This window comes from Perca fluviatilis, chromosome 16 (genome assembly GCF_010015445.1).
Source record: "Perca fluviatilis chromosome 16, GENO_Pfluv_1.0, whole genome shotgun sequence".
NCBI classification, from domain to species: domain Eukaryota; kingdom Metazoa; phylum Chordata; class Actinopteri; order Perciformes; family Percidae; genus Perca; species Perca fluviatilis.
Window position 1 is genome coordinate 9,979,660 of NC_053127.1, and position 13,133 is coordinate 9,992,792.

Here is a 13,133-nt window from a genome sequence, read left to right on the forward strand (position 1 = left end):
GTTGACATAAACATTAATGTTACTTTTGCGCCGTTACTGCTGAATGTGGAAGTAGACAGTTATTTATCCATAAGAAAATAAGCTCAAGGCATATGAGGACTTGTGTATTCCGGAGTTTGTTTCGAAGTGTGCAGTTTGAAGTTTATGGATGAAAACAACGGAAAAAAAATATATAAAGACAATGAATGTAAAGCATAAAATCAATACATAGAAGTATTAGTTCAGGTTTAATTTGCAAATACCCATTCTAAAATGTCTAAAGTTAGTTCAATTTCATACCTCCTTAACATAACTACTGTTTGCACCGACAGTTTGCTGTCATGTCCCTCACTGCTTTTTTTTAATGAATGTACATGAATGTTCATAAGCTGCATGCTCAATATAGTTAGCTGCATCTTTCCCTGATGTTGTCATAACTGCTGCATGTTGTTTGCTGTAGTTAGAGTGCATTATTATTTACATGTTAAAATTTCTTTATGAGCTAAGACTTAAAGCGTGTGCACAAACATACTGTACATGCACTCATGACTTAGTTCTTTCAACATTCTGATCCACCACACTTACTGGCTTCCCTGTGAGCAGGGTGATTGTCAGGCCCTCCTCCACACGCACCATCCCTTCCTTTGCCATGTTCAGCGCCTTACAAACATACCTTCTACATACTATAGGAGGGCAGGGCACTCTCGCAGAAAGCTTTCGTTCGTATGCTAAACCGAGCCTGGTATTTATCTGCTGTGGTGCCGAGCCGCAGTGAGCCGACTCCCACAAGCTGGCTGTCAAGGGCAAGGTGTACTTCTTTGAAGGGGGTCTCCTTGATCTCATCTGATCCCTCCCAGGCATCTTCGCCGCAGCTGCACTGCTTCATTATGACATGGCATCCACCAGGCAGCCTCCAAAACAACATTGCCCACTTCAAAATATCACATCTGCCATCTCCGTCTGAATCCACAGTGGTGGATTATGTTTAAGTGTGAGATGGACGGCAAGAGTGGGTAAAGAGGCATAAAAGAAAGGCATGCTTTAAAAACTTACAGCAGTTACAACCACAGACTTGGTCATCCTACTGTTAGCCTACACTTCATGTCCACCCAAAGTAGTTCTGATCCATTCTCTGAGCCATTTTATTCAATTTAGTTATTTTTACTCAACTACAAAAGTCAAAGAGATTCAGGACATGGATATTGTTGCGCTGCGTTTCATTCTACCTCCCTATCTCCATGACATATACTTTAAGTATATTGTAATGTTAATACCCTTGTACTTTTACTTGTAAGGGAGTATGTTTACACTGTGCTACCTTAAAGTAAAAGATCTGAGTACTTCTTCCACCACTGATGAGATGATGAGAATGCAGGGTCGCCTTGTTCACCTCACGCTAAGCAACAGCGGTTTACTTCTGTGACAATATGACAGACGTGCCGCTTTAGTACGAATTATTGTTTTCGCTATTGTCGTATACACAGATGGTGATGTTGCCATGGCGCAATGACCTGTTTAATAAGTGAATACTGTTGTGCTAGATGTAGTAAACCCACAGCTGGTTCGCTGTAGCACAAACTGCCATATGTTTTGAGAAACATTTTTCTTACCCCATTTCTGAGACACAAATCATCCTTTAACAGCTAATGTTATGTCTGTGAGATCACCAATTTTAACCTTTTTTGCATTACTTTTATTATCAATTACAACATTGCAAACATGGAGTGTAGTGATTTATTTGACATAACACACTCCCTTAATTATGACTGATAATATCACCCAAGGTTTTTGAAATGCACAATTAATTCCTAACTCGGAGAGCTTGTTAATAGCATTACCAAACATCTATACCTTGCAATTTAAGCTGATATTTTAACTACTCCCCCTAGCAGATTTCTTTGGCTAACCAAACAGCCTGAATTACACCTCTACAGCTTACTTCCCATCTGCTTAAGTGTTTGGCCGTGTAGCATGAATAGGGTTGACGAGCAAAGATGCAGCCTTTATAGTAGAGAGTGCAAACATATCTCAAATCTTTTTTGCGAGAGCACAGGCACAATCTTCTGACCCCACTCACTAAAGCAAAGTGTCTTCTTTTGCAAATACACACCTACATGGTTACTTGTATAAAAAGGCTCAAAGGAGCACTTGAGCGCTCACGCACATGCGCTGCCCTAGTTCTCCTGTGGAGGAGGAGATGATTGCAGCTTCTAGCAGTGGGTGATCCGTCCACTGAAGGTTCAGGGTAAAAAGGCGTTATGTGAAAACAGATTAATGAGGCAGCGTGGGGAAAACATATACTGTATATAAAAAAGATCCCCACGTGAAGGACATGGTTAGACCTTGCAAAGAGACTACATTTGACCTGATTATTATTATTATTTTAATGAATAGATTTAATAACTATTGAGCTTACTTTGATAAATTGCATTACTTAATTACTTAGTTATTTGAAGTGTTCTCCACTGAAAATGAATAGTGACCCAAGAGTGATTGAATAGTGATAAATGTTGAATAATAATACTTTATTACTCCCGCAAATTACAATGTTGTTGTTATATACATTACACACAGGTCTGAATTACACACACGCTCAGTACCTATACATGCACTAATGTAGAGATGTCAGAGTGCAGCTGGACAGGCACCCTGAGCAGTTGGGGGGTTTGCTCAAGAGCTCCTTAGCAGTGCCCAGGAGGTAAACTGGCACCTCTCCAGCTACCAGTCCACCACCATACTTTGGTCCGTATGGGGACTTGAACCAGCTATCCTCCGGTTCCCAACCCAACTCCCTACAGACTGAGCTACTGCCACCCCAAATCACAAATAGGTAGCAGTGTCTTACTGTGTATCCTTGACAATCTTAAATTTGGTATTCTACACCCAAGCCAAGTGAATAAAAGGAATAATACCAAAGTTGATAACCACGTCTTTTGATTATTTCTGAGTCTGTTTTTGCGTGTGACCAGGATTTCATTACATCTTCTTTACAGTTGAAAGGGGTCTGTAATGTTAATGTCAAGTGGAAACACAGCAGAAGTGGAACAGGCTGGCTGAGATAGACCAGTTTTTCATCTCACTCTTGGCTTTGAGTATTTCAAGCAGCTCCTCTTGTTGTGCATCTGTCTGTATGAGAAGAATTCTGTTGGATTTATAGCTGGGTTAAGCACTTGTGATCAGAACCCTTATAAGTAATAGGGCCCTGATAAATCATCATGTTAGGGTTGCCAAGTGATGGACATCCAGCAGACATTAGGAAACTCCTAAGAAAAATATCTGCAGCTCTTGGGCGGCAAGATGATGACTTTCTTAACCAGTTAGCTGTTTACTTCACCTCCTTGCTGTTTGATACTGGGTGGATAATGCAGCGGATAAACACTTTGCTTAAAAAAAATGGTTTTCTTAAACCAAAACAATGAGCTAAAAGTGGCTAAAAGATACAATAGATGGATCTGCAGAGTTGATTTATAGTAATTGTCAGTCATTTCATAAATGTTAATAACAAAAATATAGTTGAATGGAGCTTTGAACCAAGAAGGGAACCAAGGTGACAGTGTACTACTTTCATGATTAAAATATGAAAAATCTTTATATTTATACATACCCTAATAATGCACTACATCACTTTGACAGTAAGGGAATCACTGATGTATATGTACTGAGACCAAACTTATCTTTCTATATATTGCTGGTGGTTTTTCAAAGAACATTTTTAATCAAGCAAAGCATGTTAAGTATCATTTGTAAAGAAAATAAATAAAAAAATAAAGATGAGCTTGAATGAGATACTGTAAGATTAGATTTCAAATTGATCCCCATGGGGAAAGAAGACGGTTACAGCAAATAATAAGGATGCATCTAAAACAAATAGGATAGGAAAAAGAACATAGTATATGGGAATGAAATAAAAATACACTGGGAATATAAACATTATGCTCCAGAAATATTTTAATGAAAACGTTATCTTGTTAAATGAAAAAGATCACATGATTGATAATGTCATTATGAGCTGAAAAATGACTATTGGAAGATTATAAAACTCTAACAGTGCAAACAAATAGATATATAATACTAATAGAAACATGAGAACAGGCAGTTCTTTGATTACCAAAATCTGTGCTAGAAAGATAAAAGCCCTCATGAGTCTTAACAACTTCAGAAGCAATGCTAAATGTTTCCATACTTTGGGTTTAGGTGGTGACTAGTGATTTGGAAGCCTGGACTTCACCTAGAGTGGGGAGGAGGTTTTTTGTAAGAATGTAATTACCCCCGCCCCACCTCGTCTCACCCACTCTGACACCCAATAAAAAACGCTGATGTGCTCCTCTCAAAAAGTAGCGGCAGCCACTAATCACAATTGATTGCAGCCACTTAGGCGAGGCACACTCATCATCTGCAGCTCTCTGTGGATGGGAGTCATTCTTGGCTGAAGCTGGAGAAAAAAAAAACGGTTCGAATGAAATGCAGAGAAAGAATGAAGGTGAATCAAGAGAGGGAAAAGAAAAAGCAAGATTACTATGAAATCATGCAATCAGCACAGGTGAAATAGGGGGAAAAGAACCATTTGAGGATGTGTTGATCCCAATTTCCTTTTTGCTTTGTATTAAAGTTTCCCCACAAGACTCACCCACTCTAATTTTTTCTTCACTCTCTGTTACATTTCGTGGTGAGATCATGGCAGCTTGACAGTTTGCACAGCCTGTTGTGAGACTCATAACCAGAGCCAAACCGAATCTGCGGATTCTTTTTACAGTTTTCAGCGCTGATCCAGAATGTGTTTTTGCTTTTAATGTGACAATATTGATTGAAGACAACAAAGAACATTTTAAAATCTGTGGAGGTGTCGTTGGAGTTTTAAGGGCGCAGATTCCGTGTGGGCCTGCTCATAACCAACTTTAAAGGTGCCCTGCCACACGTATTTCATTACTTTGTGGTAATGTCTGAAGTTCTACCATGGACTCTGTGACATTTCTTTGTGGGAAAAAATGCCTTGGTTACCTTGTCTCAAGCCATTCTAGCGTGGTATAGAAAGCCTACAGGAAGAGTCAGCTCGATTTCTGCAAGTTCTCATTAATATTCAACAAGCTAAGCTGTTTGAATCTGATTGGCTAACAGCTAGCCAATGAGAGCTTGGCTGTCAGAATCCTTTACCCAGCCCAACTGGGCGAGCTAATGAATAGTAATGAGCTCAGGCCACATGATGTCACACTGACCAGCTTTTGTAATTGGCCTGATTTCTTTTCAGTGGCTAGAGCTGACAGATGAGCTAGCAATTCATTTTCACATTCACAACATAACACAAACACATATGGACCTAACATATTTCAAAAAATGCAAGTAAAAACGGTTTTGTATGGCAGGGCACCTAGTAGTAGGAGATTAAATATTGAAAATGTTCAAATACAGAACATCATGTTTTTGCATTAGCTATCACTTTGTAATAGGCATAGATTTGTAAAGATGATTATTCAAGTGATCAGACAAACAACTTTGCCCTTTAATGTATATGCTATTTCAATGGAAAAAGTGACAATATTTTATGGTTAATGATCAATAAATGGCAAAGTTATTACATCAATCAAATTATTAATCAAAAGTAAAATGTTTTTTTTTTAATCTTTTCTGTAGAAAATTCTCTCAAAAGATTAACACAGTGTTATCCGTGGTAAAAGGATACTCAAGTCCTCAACGCCATTTTTAATTTGGTCAAACACTTAAAATGACTTGCTTTTCCTGAATGGTGACCTCTTTTACCCGTACCAGTTATGACTGTGAGACATTATGATTCCCAGCTCCTCCTGTCCACATGCCAAAGTGTCCTTGAGTAAGACACTAAACCTCAAATTGTCACCGATGAGCAGGTCAGTGCATTGTACGCCAGCTCCGCCGCCATCGATGTGAGTGTGCGTGTGTGTGCGTGGGTGAATGAGAGGTTTTGGAAAGCACTTTGTCCTTCTCAGGTTCAGAAGTGCTTTCTACGCGCAGCCCATTTAGTATTTAATTTTTTAGTTTAAGTATGTTGAGTGCTGAGTGGTAATGTGAGATGGGACGTGATTCCATGACTACAAGGTATAATGCAAACATTAAAGTATCGGGTCTGATTTTTTTCAACTGTAACCTAATACAATTCTCACATGCTCTATGTATGATAACAGAGTTATTGGTCGCTGTAATCATTCCTCCTCTCCATACCGGCTGCAAAGCTATAGCTACCTTTGAGTGCCTACACTTTAAAAGGTGGGGGGCAAAATCCACGGTCCTCAATCTGTGAAAGATGCATTTAAAAGTTCAACTAAAGCAAATATGCTTTATTAGTCTAAGTTAGCCAAATCTCATGGGTATCTTAGGCCTTGGAGTCATGTTAAGGTTTTTTGCCACAGTGTTTTGTCCCAGGAACAAACCTACAGTACATGCAACTGCCAGCATGACTCCCTCCAATTGTTGTTCAGCAAAACATACTGTGTTTTCACACTAAAGGGACTGTAACTTACACTGCACTAATGTTACACTATTGTCATTTGGCTCAGAGAGTGGTGCACATGTGTAACAGGTGTGATCTTGCGTTGCGTTGTGTTATATAGAGACACCACAGGCCAGTATTCCCAATTGAGTTGTCCTTTTATTCTGATAACCGACAAACCTTTCAGACCGCAAACATCCAAACATCCACGGCAGTGATGTTACTACTAGATATATGGAAACACACGTTACCACACACATAAAGCCTAGTAGATGGCTAATTTAGCTAGCAGCATAGCCTACATGCCGTTGTTCTCAGAGCAGAAATGAGTATGTAAATCAACAATTGCACTTGATCGTCTATAGTTAACCTCCTCTAGGTACAATATACATCAATATAATGAACGAAAATGAACAATATTTACATGACTTACTGCTTAAAAGGGTTAATTGAACTGGGAAGAACGTAACATGCTCATTCCCTTAAAAACAATTGTGCGTGTGGCCAGGTTGGCTCAGTTGGTAGAGCGGGCGCACATATGTAGAGGTTTACTCCTCGATGCAGCGGCCGTGGGTTCGACTCTGACCTTTGCTGCATGTCATTCCACATAATAGGCATGACCAGTGATGCTACACTCTGTAACTTGAATAGAAAGAGAAAAAGGTTGGACTTACTCACCTTGTCACCTACCTCACAAAGTCTCTGTCTGCTGTACTGTCTTGTCACTGCTTTTAAATTAGCTTCATCACTATCAGCCTTAAAAACTGACAGATATATCAGATAATTTACAGCCTTTCACAGTTTGGACAGACTTCTCTTCCAAAGACTTGACTATCAATTACTTTTGTCAGACATCTGCGATGTCCTTCTCACGCAATCAGATATGATGGAACAAGAGAAGAAGAACAGGGCAAAGAGAGCGTGAAGCTAAAGGTCACTCTCTTTTTAGTCCAGAGTACACAAAGATAAGTGAAATGTACTGCAGTGTTGCCCAGCTCACCTTCTCTTTGCCAGGGCCACTACTTTTTGTGTCTGAAATATACCTCTGTGTTCAACCCTGCTGTGTGAAAGAGGCTGTTCTTCAACGTCTCTCTTTGTATCTTTTTGAGCCTTACTGTATTGTTGCCCCAAGCCTTGAGCAGTGAGGACTGTGCCTTTGCAACAGTGCCACTACTGTATGTCTGTGTTTCTTTTCAATGTTTATTTTCAATGAAGGTTTTTAGTCATTCAAATCATGCTTTATACCACAATGCCTTCTTTAGAAGTGACGCATAAGAGGATTATGAGATCTCTGAGAAATGTGTTTGTGAAATGGATTATATCTGATTGGCAAGGATCGTGTCAAATTGATGGAAGGGAAGGGTGTGTTTGGGTAGGCCATTGGCAAAGGAACAAGTGGTTAGTTCTTTGTGCAGTTCTGAATCCAGTTGCAGATCTAGGACTCTTTTTGTAACACTGAGACAATGTTTGATATGTCTTATGCAGTGCTGGAAGAAGTATTCAGATAATTTACTTAAGAAAAAGTACTAATACCACACTGTAAAAGTCCTGCATTGAAAATGTTACATAAGTAAAAGTATGTTAGTATCATCAGGAAAATATGCTTAAGTTATTAAAAACCGGAAACAATCCAAACAGTTCTGTCATCAAGTAAGGGTATAATCAGCTAATCATTTCACCTAGACTTGTAGGCCATTATACTGTTGGGTTTAATTTATAATCAAACATCGTATTTCATAATCTATATTGTAACTCATTTGTAAAGTAACTAGTTACTTGAGCTGTCAGATTAATATAGTGGAGTAAAAAGTACAATATTTCTCTCTGAAAGTAGAGTAGTAGTAGAAAGTGGCATGAAAAGACTCAAGTAAAGTACAACTACCTCAAATGTGTACTTAAGTACAGTACTTGAGTAAATGTACTTACATTCCATTCCATTCCACCACTAGTCTTGTGAAATAGTTGTAGTCTGGCTCCAGAGCTCTGAATCAGCACCAACATCTGTGATTTGGTCAGCGTGTCTGCTGTTGTGATCGTTGACAGCTGTTTCCACCGGTTGATTAAAACAATCGACCAATCAGAGCTTTGTAGCCAGGATTGAGCAAAGGGGACGTCATCGTCTTGCGTAGCTGGCACGATGCCTAGCTGCATCCATGGAAACAGTGATAGGAAATGGCATCAAGGGTGCATAAGAATAACACACCTGTAATGTAAGTCGATTTACAGAACTCTTAAATCAGCATATTTCTTCAATTGACACCACAAACAGTATACTTTAACAGCCCCTAGCAACAGCTACCTTAGCTTTTCGTGTCCCTGAAAATGAGGTTAGTGGGATGGCTATACATTATGTTTTAATCGGCAATGGTGGTTAACAATGAAGACAACAACTCCCATGATCCCACGCAACTTCACAACCTCATCAAAAGGCCGTGTTTTACATCCGTGGTTTCGATTAAAAGACCCCTAGCGGCAGAAAAATACATGTTGTACATTTATATCATTGGATGCCATTTACCACAATGCTCTTCAATGAATCTATTTGATCCATATATCTTCATCGTAATTGTAACAAAAAGTGTGAGTAGAGTTTGTGCCTCCAGAGCAGCTCTGCCTCTGAAAACTGTTGAATGCTTTCTTCATTGCATCTGGATACTGCAGCACCGGTATGTTTGAATCTGGGAGGATTTAATTCAATGAAATCATTAGGATTAGAGTCTTACCTCTCATTTTAATCAGGTCTAACAAGGCCTTTGAATGAGCTACCCTAATTGGGGTATACTATTCATGAGCCACAATAAGGGCATCATTGTGTAACTAAAGACACTAATAGCTGCACCAATTGAAACAAACCATTTCATTTTTTTGGTGCGTGTGACAAACCTGTGTATGGAAAGCATTTGCATGAAAAATAACGCCCTTGTAAACTGCATTTTCATATTACTTCTTTCCAATTTTTCCTTAGTGTGTTTGTACTTCTTAGGCATTTGTTGTTTTGAGTGTTTGTGGCAGGATAAATCAATCAAATCAAAGACAGAGAGAAGTGGGAAGGTGGCAGCAGCACATTATGTCACTGACAGAGCACCCAACAGTATGGCCGAACAGAGCACACCTGTTTGTTGAGATTGAATTTTTTTTTTATTTTGGATTCGGATTTCTTTCCACGTCTCTTTTCTTAATGTGGTGACAAGCTTCATCTCCAGTCAGCCCAATGGTATCACTTAAAAATGTGCTTGATGTTCTTGTTTAATGATGCACAAAATCAATTGTGGTGATTAGTATTCTACTTCTCACTGGCGGTATCCCTCTCTCCTTTTTCTCCTGTATTTCAAGCACTCTCTCTGTCTCTCTCGCTTAACATTAGAGCCAAATACTGCAGCATCATCTTCCTTCTGTGAAATCATCTATGAAAACATAATGTAGCCTTGTGTTTTTTTTGTGCTATTTATGTCTGTTTTGAGGTCTTCTGCGTCAGATGTTTCCATGTTTAATGCTTTAAGCTGTAAGAGAGTACACAGATCTATACTAGGGGAGTGCAGAGTGCAAAGAGCCTGGAGTTGCTGTCAATCAGAGCAGAATTTATCAGGACATCAAAGAAGGATGGAGACGGGTAGGCTTTCATCTTAACCACATGTTGTCATTCTACATTACAACTGATAGAGTGTGCTTAGGTAGATGGGTAGACAAGGTAAAGCAAGATGAAAGTGGCTACAGATGAGGAAGAGACAGGATTTATGGCTATATTCTCAATTCCACTGTAGGCCAACTGAAGGACAGCCAAGAATGACCATGTTTTTAGCATGTGCTATATGTCTGCACACGCTAAACAGAAAGGTGTTCTAAACTTGTAAATATGGGTCTTGTGTTTTAATTTGTATCTCCTTTTCTTTTCATTGCTGCATGCTGTGTTACGTCACTTTGCACTGTGATTGATTGTTGACTAATTAGATTGTGGTCGGGTTTTTTTCTCTCTCTGGAAAGTTCTTTGAAGTTGTAATGCACGTCAAACAAAAATGAGTAGTGGCTTTTTTTGTGCTTAAAAACTATTAAATAATTATTTGTACACAAGCATGCCTATATCAGAAAGCAGCCTGCTGAATGGCTCTCCCTTTTAGGCTAGTGTGGAACTAAAACGACTCAAAGAACCCCCTGATGAATAAAAAAACTGTGTTTTACATTTTGACTGTAGCAGTGTTGACATGGTTAATTGACTAATTGGTTGACAGAAAATCATTCAATTATTTTCTTAATCTAAAAAATGCCCGAATTCCTTTTTCATGATTTCACGAGGATTTGCTGCTTGTCAAATGTCTCATGTCATATTAAACTGAATATATATTTGCTTCTGGAGCAATAGTAAGACAAAACAAACATTTTATTGACATAACCCAGGGCTTTATGAAAGTTAAATATACCTCATGATCATTCAGCAGTTAAATCAATAATAAAATTAGTTTTTAGTTGCAGCCCTGGATTGTAGGACAACTTACTTTGCATCATGGATTACATTTTAATGGAATGGAAGCAGTTAATACAACTTGGGTTTTATTCTTGTAGCCCTCACCATAATTTCTGTACTATCTATTCTAAGTTATGACAACATTGGTTGAACATCATTGATCCAATCAGAGCTCTTCACGTGGGATTAAGAATCGGAACATCGTCTTCCTGTGCCAGAGCCAGAAGAATAGTTCCTTCCATTAAAAACAGAGACATTGACACAGCTGTAGAAGTTTAATTTAGTTTATTTTATTTGTTTCACAGAACATAAAAGACACATTACATTGAAGAAACACAAAAATACATGTGAGGGTGTGGTAGAAACCTGCAACGGCTCAGAAATAATAAGTGGATGATGGAAAAAACATTGGAATGGTAACATTGAAATAATCTTGAATAGCTGTGTCTTCTGATGAACAAACTCAAAGGAAGTGAAGATGGCTGCTGTACAGGACTGGCACAGCATCACAGGAAAGATGCCAGCTATCATGATAGGCTCTTCTGATGTCTGCGGGTCGTTGACCTCAAACAGTCAATCACTGCAAAGGATTTGACAGCAAATATTGATGAAGTTTGTTTGTCCATTTGTTTGTCCCACTAAAATTGAGGGATTGTGTACATAAAGGGCTCCAAATCCTACACAGTTCATCTGATGCTAGAGTGTAAAGGAAATGTGTTCAAATACTTAAAGATTTACGATGAAATGGCGTAAAGATTACTGTTATATATAGATTTATTACAGCATTTGATGTCAACATTACTTGTATTATTTAATGTTATTATACTAGGCATGTGTCATATAAATAAATAAAGCTCTGAGACGCCAGCTACGGTACTCCGCATGGTGCTCCGTTGTATCCGCAGTAGTTGGTTGTTCAGTTACCCGAGAATAGGTAACTTTGAGCCAGGAACAAAGCACCGCAAACTGCCGGTCGTTTCGGCAGACATTGCGCTTTAGTTTAGGCCACAAAAAGTGAGTGTTATGCGGCCACCAAAGTTAAGTTTAAAGGTCCCATGGCATGAAAATTTCACTCTATGAGGTTTTTTAACATTAATGTGTTCCCCCAGCCTGCCTATGGTCCCCCAGTGGCTAGAAATGGTGATAGGTGTAAACCGAGCCCTGGGTATCCTGCTCTGTCTTTGAGAAAATGAAAGCTCAGATGGGCTGATCTGGAATCTTCTCCTTATCTTAAAATTTTGAATACTTACGATTTATAGTGCACATACATTTTTTGAACATATGGTTAATGAGAACAGGCTGAATTATAAAATAAAGTTATTGTGTGTTTTTCTCCTTCAGCACTGAAAGACGCTCGCTTTCAGCTGGTAAACTTCTCAGACAACGAGCTGCGGGTGTCGCTGTCAAATGTCTCGCTGTCAGACGAGGGTCGATATGTTTGCCAGCTCTACACAGACCCCCCGCAGGAAGCCTACGCTGACATCACCGTGCTAGGTACAACAGCAAAGCGCACAAACACACACACATGAAGATACACACACAAACAATCAAAGTTAGCAGGGAGGTAAAGCCATTAATCAACATTTAGACTGTGGAAGACAGAATACATTCACACGCTGAGCAACATGGCTGACAGCTCGCTATGAAAACTACAAGAGGCTCTGACAGCAGCTACAATGAAGTTTGAAACTGGAAAATCATGTATTTCATATGCACTTGCTTTTTAAGTCTTGTCATAATGTTTAAACAAGCTAATATACAGTAGCCATGTTAAACTGTATACACACATTCATGAAACAAGGCATACAGACTACTGAAATGACACACTTGTGTAATAAACTCTAGTTATGTGCAAAGTTTCACTGTAATGAAGTGTATGCATGGTTTATGTAACATGCATGCACAATTTCACTTCTATGTATGTAGTTTTAGTAGCGTGCATTAGGGCTGGATGATATCTGAAATTCATATCAAGATATCAATATGAATTTAGTTTCCAATATTGATATGATATGGCACAAAAGTGTGAAATAACATAAATTGGTTTTCAGTGCAATTGAGCAAACAGATTTTCCACATAATAAGCACATCGTCATGATACGCTCACTGAAAGAGGATAAACAATAAAATTAAATTACCAGCCCTAGTATGTAAGTATGCATGGCTTTACTAGTTTGTGAGAGTTTATGTTTGAATAATGTCCTACATGACCCCTCTAAGCAAGTGCTAATCAGG

The 13,133-nt window shown here is 38.8% G+C and overlaps 1 protein-coding gene across 5 annotated transcripts in view; it reads left to right on the top strand.

Annotated features, from left to right (window-relative positions):
- cadm1a (cell adhesion molecule 1a) overlaps positions 1 to 13,133 on the top strand; it is a 414,371-nt gene that overhangs the window by 317,738 nt on the left and 83,500 nt on the right. For all 5 annotated transcript variants that reach the window (XM_039777288.1, XM_039777290.1, XM_039777291.1 and 2 more), the window contains one exon: positions 12,240 to 12,392. In XM_039777288.1, the coding sequence (XP_039633222.1) occupies positions 12,240 to 12,392 (153 nt within the window). The remainder of the gene's footprint in view (positions 1 to 12,239; positions 12,393 to 13,133) is intronic.